Source organism: Zootermopsis nevadensis, unplaced genomic scaffold, assembly GCF_977971745.1.
Source record: "Zootermopsis nevadensis isolate Lab colony 2312 unplaced genomic scaffold, Znev_1.0 Znev_ptg000020l, whole genome shotgun sequence".
In the NCBI taxonomy this organism is placed as follows: domain Eukaryota; kingdom Metazoa; phylum Arthropoda; class Insecta; order Blattodea; family Termopsidae; genus Zootermopsis; species Zootermopsis nevadensis.
The window spans coordinates 15,831,867-15,851,887 of record NW_028259152.1 but is presented as its reverse complement, the minus strand read 5'-3'; the positions used below and the strand labels follow the sequence as shown (position 1 = coordinate 15,851,887).

General features: G+C 40.9%; 2 protein-coding genes across 7 annotated transcripts in view; one reads left to right on the top strand and one right to left on the bottom strand.

Annotated features, from left to right (window-relative positions):
* Positions 1 to 2,895: 2,895 nt before the first annotated feature.
* Atox1 (Antioxidant 1 copper chaperone) lies at positions 2,896 to 7,638 on the top strand. Its single transcript, XM_022063710.2, has 3 exons — positions 2,896 to 3,217; positions 3,596 to 3,671; positions 6,573 to 7,638. The coding sequence occupies exons 1-3, from the start codon at positions 3,206 to 3,208 to the stop codon at positions 6,707 to 6,709; spliced, it is 225 nt and encodes a 74-aa protein (XP_021919402.1). The 5' UTR covers positions 2,896 to 3,205; the 3' UTR covers positions 6,710 to 7,638.
* A 5,868-nt stretch (positions 7,639 to 13,506) lies between these two features.
* LOC110835859 (fatty acid synthase) overlaps positions 13,507 to 20,021 on the bottom strand; it is a 236,087-nt gene continuing 229,572 nt past the window's right edge. For 3 of the 6 annotated variants that reach the window (XM_087351943.1, XM_087351944.1, XM_087351945.1), the window contains exon 33: positions 13,564 to 13,757. In XM_087351943.1, the coding sequence (XP_087208069.1) occupies positions 13,667 to 13,757 (91 nt within the window). In that variant the 3' untranslated portion in view covers positions 13,564 to 13,666. Of the gene's footprint in view, positions 13,758 to 20,021 lie in introns of all 6 variants that reach the window. The other 3 variants (XM_087351947.1, XM_087351939.1, XM_087351948.1) reach the window with 3 other exon arrangements.

Here is a 20,021-nt window from a genome sequence, read left to right as displayed (position 1 = left end):
AGACAGACATCTTATAGTTCTGTGTATGCAGATATTCTGGGTAGTAGCACAGTGTTTTTGTGGGTACCTAGATTTTATAGCAACATATTGCCCCCTTCTGAAGTGAGGTTAGCCAAAAATCCAAATGCATGAACTGGATCATCAGGGAAGTGACTGAGTTCAAGCTCCATCTCAACAACTTGAACAAAGAGAATGGCTTATCCCTTAGCAAGTTATGGAAACTTCATATTCATGCCTTGAAGGAATAAAAGCAAGAACTCACAGGACACTTCATTTCATCTATCTGCTGGTGATCCATGTAGTGGCATTCTTTGATAGTTGACCTGATACTGCTCTAAATAACTGCATTTCTTTCATACCACTGTTTTCAATATTAACCATATGGCATCCTTCCCCTTACTCCATTTTCAACCAACTTTTCTCCCCCATAAAATAATATGCCATTTGAGGGTCTCTTTTCCTTTGTAAACTTTCCAACATACAGAAATGCACAGTCCATCACCATGGGCCTCACAACAGTACACAGTCATTGCTTAGTGTTTCCTGTGCTCCATCTCCAGGCGAGGCAATGAGGATGTGTTGGGCTTTATTGTCCTCATTGTATTCCCTTTCTATTTACAGCCAAGTCTTCGCTGCATGAACAAGGTCACAAATAAGTTGTTCCTTAGTTTGCGAGTAGGTCAATTTAGTCCTTAAATCTTCTATATTAGAAAATAATTTATCTCCCAAAAAAAAGACTTTTGTTCACTGTTCTGTGACTTATGCCATAACTTTTAGCCATCCTGTCACCTGTATCAGTTTGGTTTGTGGGTGATGTAATTTTAACTACATGGGGTTTCAGAATATTCCATAGTTCATACAAAAATTCCACTCTACTTGCAGATGGGTGTGATGTGCCACCCTCTCTTGTCTTTCCAGCACAATTCTGTGATACTGATAGACCTTCTACTAACATCCCATTTCCTTCTTTTCAGGGCCCTGGGGCCAAAATGTCAGGCATTCCATATGTTCTGCCAAACATTGTCACAGTAAGCAATTTTCTTGTTTTAAAAAATAGGGTAGTATATGTAAAGTATCTTAATTATCCATGTACAGTTTGTGACCAACATCCTCCACTTCTTCCAAGCTATGTAAATGCACCATTTAAAAGTGTCAGATCAGCAGTTCTATCTCTACACTACTTTGCTATGTAAGCCCTCATGTTGCATATGTACCTCAAAGAAGAGCAGAGATTATAGATTATATGTCAAATATCCTGTGCTTCTGTGTATTGAGAATTTAGATACAGGCACTTCCTAGCTTCCACAGACAATCCTAATTCTGCTCCTTGTATGTGGTGGGAGTGGCAGCTGAATTATCAGCATAATTCTAAATAAGAAAAACTAGGTTTTTAATAATTAATTTAGACAATAACTATGTTTGGTATTGTTCACTATGCACCACTACCTCTTAATTGAAATCCTCTTTTTGTGCCCTGTTTAGAAAATCAACATTGGAAAACTTCCATCTCTTCTCCTATGGTACCCTGTGGTGGCATTCTGCTAGTTGTTTGTAGGGTGTAATACTCATGGTAGTACATATTTGATTCCTCCATTAATTATGTGAATAAGAACTCTATGAAAATGAGTTTGGAGTGTTCTATGGGAAAAGAATCACCCTTTGTTATCAGGTGCTGCATTATTTTGCCAACATACCACTGGATCCTGTAAATTCTTGTTCCTGTCTAATACTGCTTCTGTTCACCATATACCATCATCTGCAAGCTACTCAAATCAGCTTTCTTTTGAATAAAAAAGATATATTCCAAGCAGCTGGCTTCACATTTACATTGCATCTATCATAAATCCTGGTCTAGATACATTCCTTACCACATTTTATTCCCTGAAATGGGGATGTGTCAAGGGCCCTGCTATTTATTTATTTCTTGAAAATAAATGTTGATATGTGAATGAGCAAACTAATGAAAATTTAGAGCAGGCACCTCACCATGATAGTATACCACACCAATGCTAAAGGTACAATGATATGAACTACAAAATAAAAAAAGGGCAGAGATTAGAATTCAAGAAAATGACATGAAGTTTTACAACTTTTGTTTCAGGTAAACAAAATTGTACATGAAAATTATGAACTATATTACTTTACTGCAATGCATCCCTAAATGGACCTTGTGTTTGTGTGTATCTTTGAAACTGCACTGTAAAATAATGTTATATTCAGATATAAATACAGTAAGAAACGCAAGGGAAGGTCCTGGGAACTGTTGAGAAGTATATCATGGTGGACTGACTGGACTCTGCAATATGTGAAATAGGAAGAATAATAAGGGCATAAGTAATACTAATTATAGACCAAAAATGACATAGGGCAAAGGCACCCACTGACCAGGCTCATAAGGAATATACTCCCAAATACTTCAGAACGTGTATTTGACGGTACTCGAAACATCCTGGAATCATTCATCACAAAGGTGTTCTTTTGATTTTCGTCGATTCGCCTTTCTGGAATGTCTGTATATCGTGCTGCTGCAAATGAGGGGGTTCTCTTTCAGTTGAAAGGCAGATAGACAGCACGTACCACAGATAATACCAGCGCAATACAATAACGGTGTTATAAAAATTTGTTTCCTGGCATAATAATGTAGATTACATATTACAGACCAACAGTTTATTTATCTTATTTTGAGCATCTGACTCTAACCATTCCCAAACGTGAGCCCCGAAAAATTAAAAATTAACTGGAACACTAAAGCCATACATTTCCAGACTTAGAAATGTTATATATTCTAGACTGTAGCTCTATAAAGATCCAGTAATGTTACAATTCGTAGTTTAGATATCCTTGGTGTATGTAATTGGAAATCTGTGACAGCTGTGTATTCGGCACACTGTTATTGGTGTTCTTATCGGTTTTTGAATCACGTGCAGCGATTGCAGATTGCTAGTACATTATTAACCTAACTGCAAAACATTGTATACGAAAATGATAATATAAAATCAAAGTCATGATTGTACATAATGTATTTTCAATTTAATGTTTTTGGGTACAATAATACTTCACAGCTGTTTTCGTATAATTGACATGACAACGCCCGACTTGCACGGCTAAGAGTATATTGCCAGATGTGAAGCAGACGTTAAGGATATTAATTGTGTCGTCGAAGTTTGTTGCATTAGTTTCTAACAACTGGGGAAGAATAGATGCAATGGCAGCTCAGGTAAGACTAGAACTATTGCCTAAAATCGGAGAAATATCTCCCCGCAACAGTACAAAAAGTTTGAATCATGATATAAAGGTTAAGGCAGTACTAAATAATATCTCGTATCTCAATAGATTTTCCCTCGAATCGACCAAAAGTTCTCAGCTTTTATAAATACGTGGAAGTAATATTGATGATCTCTTGTGCAATTGTATTTGTTGGAATGTTGTAGGTAAATGTAAATCACTGCCAACTTTGTAATTTGTAACTGTATTAGAAACAAGTATTGTGTTTGGGCTGTGACATGTTCTACTTCTTGGCTTAGGCTTGTGAAGGGTATGTTGTATTCTGTGGAGTAATATCCAATTGCCTGTATTACCTAAATTTGGTTTTTAGGTTCATGAGTTCAAAGTGGCAATGACCTGCAGTGGTTGTTCTTCAGCAGTAGAAAAAGTTCTTGGGAAACTAAAAGGTAGGATATGTAGGAAATACAATATTAGATTAATCCCAGTAGTATGTTTATCCCCAGAGTCCAGATTAACTGGAGTAGCCTGTGTTCCAGTCTTGTATTATGTTGAAGGGCATTTCATTGTATTCGATTAAGGTTTCAGTTTCTAAAGGTTTCTCAGAAGCTCCACAGTGTTATAATTTTTTGCAATTCTTTGTACTCAAAATTGACATTGCAAAATAGAGTAAAAGTTTAAACTTTACCTCGGGATATGTTTTTCAGTCAGATATTTTCAGTAATGCATGTTTACGGCCAAATTAAATTATATAACAGTAGTGACAGACAGCTGAAAGTTCCAGTGGGATCTCTATATTCTTGCCTTTTTGCAATAAAGTGTTATCTAGCTCGGATATGGACTTTTTACACATGGCATGAACTGGGATAGCTCATTCTTGTGACTAGCTATAGGCTGGGTGACTGGGGTTTGATCCCTGATGGGGGCAGAGGATTTTTCCTTTGGCCTCTGCGTCCAAACCGGCTCTGGGGTCCATCCAGCATCCTATCCAATGGGTTGCCAGGGTCCTTTTCTGGTGGTAAATTGCTGTCGTGGCATGATGTTGACCACTCACCCCTATCTAGTGCTAAGGTCAATAATGAGTAGGAGCTATACCCCCTCTCCCCCCAAATGACCTACATGGTATCTAGCAGGACTGCTTTACTTTCTTTACTTTTCATGAGATTTGAGTTTCTCATGGTGGCGAGTGTGAAGATGGTTATCTTCTGAGTTGTTGGACTGTGTAGTCTGGTAAAAGTTTCAGAGATGCCTGCTGCCTCCATCATCAGGGCCCTTGGATGTTCATTGTGTTAAGTGATCTCATTTGATGCTTGAAACATTTACACCCAATAGAAAGACTGTATAATTTTTAAACAAGCAACACACTTTATGGGCCCATCCCTATTTGTCTTTTGCAGTTTTCCTACAGGGGTAGGCAACTTGTATGAGTGGGTCATTGTTGCTCATTGGGAACCCTTCATTACAGTTGTTGTAGCTCATTGTTGAAAAACAGTGGAAATAGATAGTTGTAACATTGTGCATGTTGTGACATGATGAACGAACACCTTTGAAATGTCAGTGTATTACAAAGAGTACACCTGTCCAGTCTTGTGATAATCATCTCTGAACAGCCTGAGGAAAATATAAAAAAAACTCAGGATGGTAGGTCTCAGAAGAATTTAAAAAATGCCCTTGAATGAAACTAGTTATGCTGTTGCATAGTTATTAATGAAGGAAGTATCAACAACATAAATTACATCAAACTGGAACATAATTTTGTAGTGTATTTTAAAAACTCATATGAAATTAATTTTTAAGAAAGTCAGCAACTTTTGTTTATTTAAGATGAAAATAAAACATTCTCTATGTACAATTTAATATGAACTTTTGGGAGTGTTAAAATGGTATGCTTCTGAGTTTTTTTTTAAGGAAGCGACATATCTAATGTTTATTTGTAGGTTTAGCCCCAAGTTTTCATATTCTGTGTAGAATATTTAGAAGAGAAGAGCAAATCACACTTTAAATTAAATGATAGAATTTATTTTTCTGAAATTGTGAAAGATATCTGTAACTTGTCAGTGGTCTGACATTACTTTTAAAACTGCACCCTGTTCCTAAAGGTGTGTGACAAATGTCTAATATTATTATGGATGTGTTTTATTTTAACTGTGCCAGTTATCTCAATTAAAAGATATGCATTATTCTTCAGATGGAAAGAAGTGGTAGCCCTTTGGATAATGCTGATGTGTGTCACTAGTGATAAGGCTTGAATGTTAGTCTGTGCAATGAATGTTATTTAAATAAAATTCTCCATATCTATAACTGTAGTTTTGTTGCAATACAAGGTCTTATCTCAGTTTTTTCAAAGGAGTAGAGAGGTAGTTACCATGAACTGAGAGATTAATTTTTTTCTGTGATTGGCCATGACTGTCCTAGGAAACTTGCTGACTAACTCTCTGTGTGATAATGAAATCCAAAGGTTCAATGCTTCTGATATCAAAAACTGATACTGGGTACAATTCTGAGTACGAAGATGTCTGTCTTCTGGGTTGTAGAACTGTGTAGTCTGGTAGAAGTTTACCAATGTTTCAGAGATCCTTGCTGCCTCCATCATCAGAGCAATGAATAAACCATGTTTGTTGAATCAGTTTCATATAGGAACCAGTCAAGGCAAAGCCTAGGCAGGACCTGTGGAGAGTAGAGTCAGGATCGGGCAAGGACCTGGGAGCCAATAGGAGAGAGGGGCATGCCTCAGCCTGGCCAGCAGGAGGGGGGAATGTCAGGAAAGAGGGAGAGGTCCATGATAGTAGCCCGTATAAGGGCCTCTCGGGATCTTGCGGGTGGATCACTGGACGTAAAGGTGGTGGGTGATGTGGCCAGGGCTGGGTGGTGACCTGAAAAGTACAGTGTAGTGGCTTATTGGCCAAGTTTGATACAGCATTGCCAGCCGTCACCTGTCACTAAGCCATTTCTCAGTCCTTTTCAGGACACCACTTGGCCTTGGCCACATCCACCAACCTTCCATACGTCTGGTGATCTATCACTCTCCAACAGGCGTCATGACAACAATTTTCTATCCTGAATTAAAAAAAATTGAATATTAGGGTGATAAACTTGGGTTAGTTTCTTGCTCTCAGACACAAAGATTTGTTATTTGCAAACATTTTATTTTATGTTTAGAAAGGACACTCATAATTATTATTTTTTATGAATATTAAAATAATATGTTATTCACATGATTGCAATGTCTACATTTTGGAGTAATGTACTACCCCCATGTTAATTCATGAAGATGGAGACAGTATGTTTTTCGGAATTTTTGATATCTCACAACAACATTCTACGATTGTTACATTTTTTGTATTTTCAAGGCCAAGGTGTGGAAAAGGTTGACATCTCACTTGAAGATCAAACCGTGCTTGTTACTTCAACATTACCAGCAGATCAGCTACTGGAAACCATCAAGAAGACTGGAAAAACAACTTCCTATGTTGGAGCAAAACAATAACCAAATGGATCGCTTTACAAAGCAACATTCCTGATTTTAAAATTTAATATTTTATTGGCAATATATGTTTTCAATCTTCAGTTTGTGACATTAGATTGGCATTAAATTTGTACTGTATAATATTTAACAATTTAACAATGTAGGACTGGCAGCTTTTAATCTGAAATTTATTAGTCATGTATTTTGATTTATAGATTGATAAGCATATATATTTATGAGAAATTTATAATTAACTATTATAAGATTTTTCCTTATAACTATAATTTATAGTTGGAAAATATTTTGTTTATACTGACTTAAACAAAGTATGTGTATATATAAGACACATATTAATTATGTCACATTTCGGCAATGAAAACGTAGAAAACTCTCGTTACTGTCTTACTTTTTCTTTAGGCAGCTTCTCTAAGCGGTTGGTAACTTGGGGTTTGGTGTGTTAAAGATGATCATACTGCAGTACTAGATCATGCGTGACTTGTTTATCTGCAGATGAATCATATGAATAGGGTTGGAAAATGTTGACTGTTTCTTTGTAATGTTATAGAACTAGCTTCCAAATGTTTCTAAGTTTTACTGCAGTGTGAGGCAAGTTAATATAGTTTTTTAATTAGCAGAACAATATTGTGAACAAATCAAAATATATGTTGTTACGTAAGTCTTCTTTTGCCTGTACAATTCAGATAGCTAATTACGTATGTCTTTGTTTTGGAAAAATTCAGAGGTTGTACAAAAGCATGAGAATTAATTTCTATGGGTATAAATGTGTATATTGATCATGGAATATTCCTCCATTGTAAGTCATAATTTTTCACTAGTTTCTGTTGTATTTGTTCAGCACTGAATGTAAAGGACACCACATACTTTTGGAGAAATAGCATTTTCATGTAAACTGTACAGAAATGTATTACACTTGTCTCATTTATTGGAAATGTTGTTAACTCTCTCACAGTCCTATTTAGATAATTGCCATTAGACATTATCATTTTGTTTGACAAAAACATGGTTGTGGGATGTGAAGCTGTTGATCTCTGTGGTGGTCACCGATGTTTTGGAGGAGCTTATCACCTAGTACATCTTCAGGATGGAAGATGGAAAGTGGAAGTAGTATATTTATATGTAAACATTGGTAGCTACCTGCAAGACTATGCGTTGTCACAACTCGGAAGACCAATTTTTATTTTTGCTGTCACTTGTTAACACTAACAGGAGCTGTGATGTAATTAAACACAAGTCTCCTGAAGCCGTATGGGCATATCTTAGTCTGCACAGCATAAAGTAAAGGGCCATGGGTGGTAATTCCAGTGGTAGGTGAATAAAGTCACAGCTCACCAATGTTGCAGGACTCGTAGTTAGGTTTCCAATTGTCACTGATTAACCAAAGAGTAACTAATCTGTATTCTTTCCTGAGATTGGGTCATAGCAACCAGCATAGACAAGAATGTTTCTGTGTCTGAATTCTCTCTCATACCCTCTAGTGGCAGGCATTTTTTTATTTTTCGAAAATTTTCAAATTTTTCAAAATGTCTTTCAAAATTCTCCCCACCTGATGCCTAGCAGAACCGGTCGCTGACGGACTGTTTCTGATATACTGTGACTGGGACGAACGCGATCTGTGCCTCACACGATCTCTGACGTGCGATCTCTGAAAAGCCCAGTTGCGGCAGACAACGTAAGGCACAGACCGAGACGGGGAGAGACACGGTCGTTCACACACCGAGTCCTGCAGAGACTGGTTGCTGCAGACACCGAGGCAGACAGCAACCGGGTGAGATAGAGGCCGAGTCCGGCAGAGACAGGATGTGGCATTCACCGAGACTGCATGCATCTCTTGAGACCTTTGAAAAAAATTTGAAAATTTTCAAAATTTTCGAAAAACCAAAAAATGCTGGAAATTGTCTGAAAAGCGCACAAAATCAAATTTTTGAAAAAATTTGAAAGTGGAATTTTTCAAAACATTTTGCTTTTGTGCGCTTTTTGGACAATTTCCAGTGTTTTTTTATTTTTCAAAAATTTTGAAATTTTATTCAAAACTCCCACCAAGAGATGCATGCCAGCCTCGGCGAATGCCTCACCCTGTCTCTGCCGGACTCGGCCTCGATCCTTTCCGATTGCTGACTGCCTCGGTTTCTGCACAACCGGCCTATGCAGGGCTCGATGTGTGGCCGACCGTGTCCCTGCCCGTCCGGTATCTGCCTTACGTATTGCATCCCGCACCACGGCTTATAGAAGACGGCGATCGGTTCTGCATGGCATCAGGTGGGGTGAAATTTGAAAGAAATTTTGAAATTTTTTCAAAATTTTCGAAAAATCAAAAAACGCTTGAAATTGTCCAAAAAGCGCACAAAAACAAAATTTTTTGAAAAATTCCTCTTTCAAATTTCTTTCAAAATTATTGGGTTTTGTGCGCTTTTCAGACAATTTCCAGCGTTTTTTGATTTTTCGAAAATTTTGAAAAATTTCAATATTTTTCCTAAACTTTCCGCAAGAGATGCCTGCGAAACTCGGTGAATGCCTCATCCTGTCTCTGCAAGACTCGTCCTCCATCTTACCAGTTTGTCGAATCCCTCGGTGTCTGCAAAAACCGACCTCTGCAGGACTCGTTCTCCGGTGGTGAGCGTCAGCCTTACGTGTTGCACATGGCCTTCTCAGAGACGTCACGTCACAGCTGGCATACAGAGACCGGACCGTGCAGAGCAAGTCAGGCACAGACCGAATTCGTTAGACAACACAGTTCATCAGAAACAGTCCGTGAGAGACAGGTTCTGCAAGGCATCAGGTCGTGAAGTTTTGAAAAATTCCACCTTCAAAATTTTTTCCGAAATTTTCAAAGAATTTTGGTTTTGTGCGCTTTTCAGACAATTTCCAGCGTTTTTTGATTTTTCGAAAGTTTTGAAAAATGTCAATATTTTCCTAAACTTTCCGCAAGAGATGCCTGCTAAACTCGGGGAATGCCTCATCCTGTCTCTGCAAGACTCGTCCTCCATCTTACCAGTTTCCCGAATCCTTCGGTATCTGCAACAACCCACCTCTGCAGCACTCGGTCTCCGGTGGTGAGCGTCAGCCTTACGTGGTGCACACGGCCTTCCCAGAGACGTCACTTCATAGTTGTCATACAGAGACCGGACCGTGAAGAGCAAGTCAGGCACAGACCGAATTCGTTAGACAGCACAGTTCATCAGAAACAGTCCGAGAGAGACTGGTTCTGCAAGGCATCAGTTCGTGAAGTTTTGAAAAATTCCACCATGAAAATGGTTTCCGAAATTTTCAAAATATTTTGGTTTTGTGAGCTTTTCAGACAATTTCCAGCGTTTTTTAATTTTTCGAAAATTTTCAATATTTTTCCTAATTTTTCGGCAAGAAATGCCTGGAGAAACTCGTTGAATGCCTCTTCCTCTCTCTGCAAGACTCGTCCTCCACTTCATCAGGTTGCCAAATCCCTCGGTGTCTGCAACAACCGACCCCTGCAGGACTCGGTCTCCGGTGGTGAGCGTCAGCCTTACGTGTTGCACATGTCTTCTAAGAGACGGCACGTCATAGCTGTCATACAGAGACCGGATCGTGCAGAGCACGTCAGGCACACACCGAATTCGTCAGATACACAGCACATCAGAAACAGTCCGAGAGAGACAGGTTCTGCAAGGCATCAGGTCGTGAAATTTTGAAAAATTCCACCTTGAAATTTTTTTCCGATATTTTAAAAAAAATGATTTTGTGCGCTTTTCAGACAATTTCCAGCGTTTTTTGATTTTTCGAAAGTTTTGAAAAATTTCAATATTTTTCCTAAACTTTCCGCAAGAGATGCCTGCGAAACTCGGTGAATGCCTCATCCTGTCTCTGCAAGACTCGTCCTCCATCTTACCAATTTGCCGAATCCTCGGTGTCTGCAACAACCGACCTCTGCAGGACTCGGTCTCCAGTGGTGAGCGTCTGCCTTACGTGTTGCACATGTTCTTCTCAGAGAGGTCACGTCATAGCTGTCATACAGAGACCGGACCGTGCAGAGCATGTCAGGCACAGACCGAATACGTTAGACAACACAGTTCATCAGAAACAGTCCGTGAGAGACAGGTTCTGCAAGCATCAGATCGTGAAGTTTTGAAAAATTCCACCATGAAAATTTTTTCCGAAATTTTCAAATTTTTTTGGTTGTGTGTGCTTTTCAGACAATTTCCAGCGTTTTTTGATTTTTCGAAAATTTTGAAAATTTTTAATAATTTTCCTAATCTTTCCGCAACAGATGCATGCGAAACCCGGTGAAAGCCACATCCTGTCTCTGCAAGACTCGTCCTCCATCACATCAGGTTGCCGATCCCTCGGTTTCTGCAACAACCGACCTCTGCAGGACTCATTCTCCGGTGGTGTGCGTCTGCCTTACGTGTTGCACATGGCCTTCTCAGAGACGTCACGTCATAGCTGTCATACAGAGACCGGACCGTGCAGAGGAAGTCAGGCACAGACCAAATTCATTAGACAACACAGTTCATCAGAAACAGTCCGTGAGAGACAGGTTCTGCAAGGCATTAGGTTGTGAAATTTTGAAATATTCCACCTTGAAAATTTTTTCCCGAAATTATTCAAAAAAATTTGGTTTTGTGCGCTTTTCAGATAATTTCCAGCGTTTTTTTGTTTTCTCGAAAATTTTCAAAATTTCAATATTTATCCTAAAGTTTCCGCAGAGATGCCTGCGAAACTCGGTGAATGCCTCGTCCTGTCTCTGCAAGACTCGTCCTCCATCACATCAGCTTGCCAAATCCCTCGGTGTCTGCTACAACCGACCTCTGCAGGACTCGGTCTCCGGTGGTGAGCATCTGCCTTACGTGTAGCACATGTTCTTCTCAGAGAGGTCACGTCATAGCTGTCATACAGAGACCGGACCGTGCAGAGCAAGTCAGGCACAGACCGAATTCGTCAGACAACACCGTACATCAGAAACAGTCCGAGAGAGACAGGTTCTGCAAGGCATCATGTCGTGAAATTTTGAAAAATTCCACCTTGAAAATTTTTTTCCGAAATTTTCCAAAAAATTTGGTTTTGTGCGCTTTTCAGACAATTTCCAGCGTTTTTTGATTTTTCGAAAGTTTTGAAAAATTTCAATATTTTTCCTAAACATTCCGCAAGAGATGCCTGCTAAACTCGGGGAATGCCTCATCCTGTCTCTGCAAGACTCGTCCTCCATCTTACCAGTTTGCCGAATCCTTCGGTATCTTCAACAAACCACCTCTGCAGCACTCGGTCTCCGGTGGTGAGCGTCAGCCTTACGTGTTGCACATGTCTTCTAAGAGACGGCACGTCATAGCTGTCATACAGAGACCGGATCGTGCAGAGCACGTCAAGCACAAACCGAATTCGTCAGATACACAGCACATCAGAAACAGTCCGAGAGAGACAGGTTCTGCAAGGCATCAGGTCGTGAAATTTTGAAAAATTCTACCTTGAAAATGTTTTCCGAAATTTTAATTTTTTTTTTTGGTTTTGTGCGCTTTTCACACAATTTCCATCGTTTTTTTATTTTTCGAAAGTTTTGAAAAATTTCAATATTTTTCCTAAACTTTCCGCAAGAGATGCCTGCGAAACTCGGTGAATGCCTCATCCTGTCTCTGCAAGACTCGTCCTACATCTTACCAGTTTGTCGAATCCTTCGGTGTCTGCAACAACCCCCCTCTGCAGGACTCGTTCTCCGGTGGTGAGCGTCAGCCTTACGTGGTGCACACGGCCTTCCCAGAGACGTCACTTCATAGCTGTCGTACAGAGACCGGACCGTGAAGAGCAAGTCAGGCACAGACCGAATTCGTTAGACAGCACAGTTCATCAGAAACAGTCCGAGAGAGACAGGTTCTGCCAAGCATCAGGTCGTGAAATTTTCAAAAATTCCACCTTGAAATTTTTTTCCGAAATTTTATAATTTTTTTGGTTTCGTGCGCTTTTCAGACAATTTCTATCGTTTTTTAATTTTTCGAAAATTTTCAAATTTTCAATATTTTTTCTAATATTTCGGCAAGAAATGCCTGCGAAACTCGTTGAATGCCTCTTCCTCTGTCTGCAAGACTCGTCCTCCATCTCATCAGGTTGCCAAATCCCTCGGTGTCTGCAACAACCGACCCCTGCAGGACTCGGTCTCCGGTGGTGAGCGTCAGCCTTACGTGTTGCACATGTTTTCTAAGAGACGTCACGTCATAGCTGCCATACAGAGACCGGACCGTGCAGAGCACGTCAGGCGCAGACCAAATTCGTTAGACAACACAGTTCATCAGAAACAGACCGAGAGAGACGGGTTCTGCAAGGCATCAGTTCGTGAAGTTTTGAAAAATTCCACCATGAAAATGGTTTCCGAAATTTTCAAAATATTTTGGTTTTGTGAGCTTTTCAGACAATTTCCAGCGTTTTTTAATTTTTCGAAAATTTTCAATATTTTTCCTAATTTTTCGGCAAGAAATGCCTGGAGAAACTCGTTGAATGCCTCTTCCTCTCTCTGCAAGACTCGTCCTCCACTTCATCAGGTTGCCAAATCCCTCGGTGTCTGCAACAACCGACCCCTGCAGGACTCGGTCTCCGGTGGTGAGCGTCAGCCTTACGTGTTGCACATGTCTTCTAAGAGACGGCACGTCATAGCTGTCATACAGAGACCGGATCGTGCAGAGCACGTCAAGCACACACCGAATTCGTTAGATACACAGCACATCAGAAACAGTCCGAGAGAGACAGGTTCTGCAAGGCATCAGGTCGTGAAATTTTGAAAAATTCCACCTTGAAATTTTTTTCCGATATTTTAAAAAAAAATGATTTTGTGCGCTTTTCAGACAATTTCCAGCGTTTTTTGATTTTTCGAAAGTTTTGAAAAAATTCAATATTTTTCCTAAACATTCCGCAAGAGATGCCTGCTAAACTCGGGGAATGCCTCATCCTGTCTCTGCAAGACTCGTCCTCCATCTTACCAGTTTGCCGAATCCTTCGGTATCTTCAACAAACCACCTCTGCAGCACTCGGTCTCCGGTGGTGAGCGTCAGCCTTACGTGTTGCACACGGCCTTCCCAGAGACGTCATTTCATAGCTGTCATACAGAAACCGGACCGTGAAGAGCAAGTCAGGCACAGACCAAATTCGTTAGACAACACAGTTCGTCAGAAACAGTCCGAGAGAGACTGGTTCTGCAAGGCATCAGTTCGTGAAGTTTTGAAAAATTCCACCATGAAAATGTTTCCGAAATTTTCAAAATTTTTTGGTTTTGTGCGCTTTTTGGACAATTTCCAGCATATTTCGATTTTTTTTGTAATTTTCGAAATTTTTCACATGGGCCCATTCTGCCACTTTCACAAATAGTCCCACGCTGGACGTCGTCTTTGAAGTGCATCGTCTCCGACGCACTCGGTTACAGCGAGACCCGGCCTATGTAAGAGTGTCTCCAACGGGCCGTCTATACACAGACCCCTTACAGCATAACCCGGATGTGGCACAGACCGAGCCCGTTGGCAGACGTGTGGCGCAGAAAACGTGACACAGAGACGGAGTCTTACATTGACTGAGACAGGCAGAGACAGTGTCTTGCACAGACCGCTTGAGTCATAATTTGAGAAGACAGCGTGTCTGTCTGAATCCGCATTTGCTACAGACCGGTTCTGGTGTGTATCAGGTGGGTACAATTTTGAAAAGAATTTTCAAATTTTTCAAAATTATCGAAAAATCAAAAAATGCAGGAAATTGTCTGATTCGCGCACAAAACGAAAAATTTTCGAAAAAATTGATAAAAATTTTGAAGTCAAAATTTTTAAAAATTTTGAGTTTTGTGCGCTTTTTGGACAATTTCCAGCATATTTCGATTTTTTTGAAATTTTCAAAATTTCGAAATTTTTCACGTGCCCATCCTGCCACTTTCACAAACAGTCCCACGCTGGACGTCGTCTTTGAAGAGCATCGTCTCCGACGCACTCGGTTACAGCGAGACCCGGCCTATGTAAGAGCCTGTCTCCTTCGGGCCGTCTATACACAGACCCCTTACAGCAAAATCCGGATGTGGCACAGACCGAGCCCGTTGGCGGTCGTATGGCGCAGAGAACGTTACACAGAGACGGAGCCTTACATTGACTGAGACAGGCAGAGACCGTGTCTTGCACAGACCGCTTGAGTCATAGTATGAGAAGACAGCGTGTCAGTCAGAACTCGCATTTGCTGCAGACCGGTTCTGGTGTGTACAGGTGGGCACAATTTTGACAAAAAATTTCAAATTTTTCAAAATTATCGAAAAATCAAAAAATGCAGGAAATTGTCTGATTCGCGCACAAAACCGAAAATTTTCGAAAAAATTGATAAAAATTTTGAACTCAAAATTTTTCAAACATTTTGTGTTTTGTGCGATTTTTGGACAATTTCCAGCATATTTCGATTTTTTTGAAATTTTCAAAATTTCGAAATTCTTCACATGTGCCCTTCCTGCCACTTTCACAAACAGTCGCACGCTGGACGTCGTCTTTGAAGAGCATCGTCTCCGACGCACTCGGTTGCAGCGAGACCCGGGCTATGTAAGAGCCTCTCTCAATCGGGCCGTCTATACACAGACCCCTTACAGCAAAATCCGGATGTGGCACAGACCGAGCCCGTTGGCGGTCGTATGGCGCAGAGAACGTGACACAGAGACGGAGTCTTACATTGACTGAGACAGGCAGAGACCGTGTCTTGCACAGACCGCTTGAGTCATAGTCTGAGAAGACAGTGTCTGTCAGAATCCGCATTTGCTGCAGACCGGTTCTGTTGTGTACAGGTGGGTAGAATTTTGACAAAAATTTTCAAATTTTTCAAAATTATCGAAAAATCAAAAAATGCAGGAAATTGTCTGATTCGCGCACAAAACCGAAAATTTTCCAAAAAATATATAAAAATTTTGAAGTCAAAATTTTTCAAAAATTTTGAGTTTTGTGCGCTTTTTGGACAATTTCCAGCATATTTCGATTTTTTTGAAATTTTTCACGTGCCCATCCTGCCACTTTCACAAACAGTCCCACGCTGGACGTCGTCTTTGAAGAGCATCGTCTCCGACGCACTCGGTTACAGCGAGACCCGGCCTATGAAAGAGCCTGTCTCCAACGGGCAGTCTATACACAGACCCCTTACAGGAAAACCGGGATGTGGCACAACGCGGAGCCCGTTGGCGGCCGTATTGCGCAGAGAACCTGACACAGAGACGGAGTCTTACAGTGACTGAGACAGGCAGAGACCGTGTCTTGCACAGACCGCTTGAGTCATAGTATGAGAAGACAGCGTGTCAGTCAGAATCCGCATTTGCTGCAGACCGGTTCTGGTGTGTACAGGTGGACACAATTTTGAAAAAAAATTTCAAATTTTTCAAAATTATAGAAAAATCAGAAAATGCAGGAAATTGTCTGATTCGCGCACAAAACCGAAAATTTTCCCAAAAATTGATAAAAATTTTGAAGTCAAAATTCTTGAAAAATTTTGAGTTTTGTGCGCTTTTTGGACAATTTCCAGCATATTTTGATTTTTTTTGAAATTTCCAAAATTTCGAAATTTTTCACGTGCCCATCCTGCCACTTTCACAAACAGTCCCACGGTGGACGTCGTCTTTGAAGAGCATCGTCACCGACGCACTAGGTTACAGCGAGACCCGGCCTATGTAAGAGCCTGTCTCCATCGGGCCGTCTATAAACAGACCCCTTACAGCAAAATCCGGATGTGGCAAAGACCGAGCCCGTTGGCGGTCGTATGGCGCAGAGAACGTTACACGGAGACGGAGTCTTACATTGACTGAGACAGGCAGAGACCGTGTCTTGCACAGACCGCTTGAGTCATAGTCTGAGAAGACAGTGTCTGTCAGAATCCGCATTTGCTGCAGACCGGTTCTGTTGTGTACAGGTGGGTAGAATTTTGACAAAAATTTTCAAATTTTTCAAAATTATCGAAAAATCAAAAAATGCAGGAAATTGTCTGATTCGCGAACAAAACCGAAAATTTTCCAAAAAATAGATAAAAATTTTGAAGTCAAAATTTTTCAAAAATTTTGAGTTTTGTGCGCTTTTTAGGACAATTTCCAGCATATTTCGATTTTTTTGAAATTTTCAAAATTTCGAAATTTTTCACGTGCCCATCCTGCCACTTTCACAAACAGTCCCACGCAGGACGTCGTCTTTGAATGCATCGTCTCCGACGCACTCGGTTACAGCGAGACCTGGAATATGTAAGAGCCTGTCTCCATCGGGCCGTCTATACACAGACCCCTTACAGCAAAATCCGAATGTGGCACAGGCCGAGCTCGTTGGCGGTCGTATGGCGCAGAGAACGTGACACAGACGGAGTCTTACATTGACTGAGACAGGCAGAGACCGTGTCTTGCACAGACCGCTTGAGTCATAGTCTGAGAAGACAGCGTGTCTGTCAGAATCCGCATTTGCTGCAGACCGGTTCTGGTGTGTACAGGTGGGTACAATTTTGAAAAAAAAATTTAAATTTTTCAAAATTATCGAAAACTCAAAAAATGCAGGAAATTGTCTTATTCGCGCACAAAACCGAAAATTTTCCAAAAAATTGATAAAAATTTTGAAGTCAAAATTTTTCGAAATTTTTGAGTTTTGTGCGCTTTTTGGACAATTTCCAGCATATTTCGATTTTTTTGAAATTTTCAAAATTTCGAAATTTTTCACGTGCCCATCCTGCCACTTTCACAAACAGTCGCACGCTGGACGTCGTCTTTGAAGAGCATCGTCTCCGACGCACTCGGTTACAGCGAGACCCGGCCTATGTAAGAGCCTGTCTCCTTCGGGCCGTCTATACACAGACCCCTTACAGCAAAATCCGGATGTGGCACAGACCGAGCCCGTTGGCGGTCGTATGGCGCAGAGAACGTTACACAGAGACGGAGCCTTACATTGACTGAGACAGGCAGAGACCGTGTCTTGCACAGACCGCTTGAGTCATAGTATGAGAAGACAGCGTGTCAGTCAGAACTCGCATTTGCTGCAGACCGGTTCTGGTGTGTACAGGTGGGCACAATTTTGACAAAAAATTTCAAATTTTTCAAAATTATCGAAAAATCAAAAAATGCAGGAAATTGTCTGATTCGCGCACAAAACCGAAAATTTCCCAAAAAATTGATAAAAATTTTGAACTCAAAATTTTTCAAACATTTTGTGTTTTGTGCGATTTTTGGACAATTTCCAGCATATTTCGATTTTTTTGAAATTTTCAAAATTTCGAAATTCTTCACATGTGCCCTTCCTGCCACTTTCACAAACAGTCGCACGCTGGACGTCGTCTTTGAAGAGCATCGTCTCCGACGCACTCGGTAACAGCGAGACCCGGCCTATGAAAGAGCCTGTCTCCAACGGGCAGTCTATACACAGACCCCTTACAGCAAAACCCGGATGTGGCACAACCCGGAGCCCGTTGGCGGCCGTATTGCGCAGAGAACGTGACACAGAGACGGAGTCTTACAGTGACTGAGACAGGCAGAAACCGTGTCTTGCACAGACCGCTTGAGTCATAGTCTGAGAAGACAGCGTGTCTGTCAGAATCCGCATTTGCTGCAGACCGGTTCTGGTGTGTACAGGTGGACACAATTTTGAAAAAAAATTTCAAATTTTTCAAAATTATCGAAAAATCAGAAAATGCAGGAAATTGTCTGATTCGCGCACAAAACCGAAAATTTTCCCAAAAATTGATAAAAATTTTGAAGTCAAAATTTTTGAAAAATTTTGAGTTTTGTGCGCTTTTTGGACAATTTCCAGCATATTTTGATTTTTTTTGAAATTTCCAAAATTTCGAAATTTTTCACGTGCCCATCCTGCCACTTTCACAAACAGTCCCACGGTGGACGTCGTCTTTGAAGAGCATCGTCACCGACGCACTAGGTTACAGCGAGACCCGGCCTATGTAAGAGCCTGTCTCCATCGGGCCGTCTATAAACAGACCCCTTACAGCAAAATCCGGATGTGGCAAAGACCGAGCCCGTTGGCGGTCGTATGGCGCAGAGAACGTTACACGGAGACGGAGTCTTACATTGACTGAGACAGGCAGAGACCGTGTCTTGCACAGACCGCTTGAGTCATAGTCTGAGAACACAGCGTGTCTGTAAGAATCCGCATTTGCTGCAGACTGGTTCTGGTGTGTACAGGTGGGTACAATTTTGACAAAAATTTTCAAATTTTTCAAAATTATCGAAAAATTAAAAAATGTAGGAAATTGTCTGATTCGCGCACAAAACCGAAAATTTTCGAAAAAATTGATAAAAATTTTGAACTCAAAATTCTTCAAACATTTTGTGTTTTGTGCGATTTTTGGACAATTTCCAGCATATTTCGATTTTTTTGAAATTTTCAAAATTTCGAAATTCTTCACATGTGCCCATCCTGCCACTTTCACAAACAGTCGCACGCTGGACGTCGTCTTTGAAGAGCATCGTCTCCGACGCTTTCGGTTACAGCGAGACCCGGCCTATGTAAGAGCCTGTCTCCATCGGGCCGTCTATACACAGACCCCTTACAGCAAAATCCGGATGTGGCACAGACCGAGCCCGTTGGTGGTCGTATGGCGCAGAGAACGTGACACAGACGGAGTCTTACATTGACTGAGACAGGCAGAGACCGTGTCTTGCACAGACCGCTTGAGTCATAGTCTGAGAAGACAGTGTCTGTCAGAATCCGCATTTGCTGCAGACCGGTTCTATTGTGTACAGGTGGGTAGAATTTTGACAAAAATTTTCAAATTTTTCAAAATTATCGAAAAATCAAAAAATGCAGGAAATTGTCTGATTCGCGAACAAAACCGAAAATTTTACAAAAAATAGATAAAAATTTTGAAGTCAAAATTTTTCAAACATTTTGAGTTTTGTGCGCCTTTTGGACAATTTCCAGCATATTTCGATTTTTTTGAAATTTTCAAAATTTCGAAATTTTTCACGTGCCCATCCTGCCACTTTCACAAACAGTCCCACGCAGGACGTCGTCTTTGAAGAGCATCGTCTCCGACGCACTCGGTTACAGCGAGACCTGGAATATGTAACAGCCTGTCTCCATCGGGCCGTCTATACACAGACCCCTTACAGCAAAATCCGAATGTGGCACAGGCCGAGCTCGTTGGCGGTCGTATGGCGCAGAGAACGTGACACAGACGGAGTCTTACATTGACTGAGACAGGCAGAGACCGTGTCTTGCACAGACCGCTTGAGTCATAGTCTGAGAAGACAGCGTGTCTGTCAGAATCCGCATTTGCTGCAGACCGGTTCTGGTGTGTACAGGTGGGTACAATTTTGACAAAAAAATTTAAATTTTTCAAAATTATAGAAAACTCAAAAAATGCAGGAAATTGTCTG

What these genes read in the sequence shown, in the direction of transcription:
- Atox1 (XM_022063710.2), top strand. An exon ending in AGTTCTTGGGAAACTAAAAG is followed by an intron (nt 3,672 to 6,572) that starts GTAGGATATGTA and finishes TGTATTTTCAAG; the next exon opens with GCCAAGGTGTGGAAAAGGTT.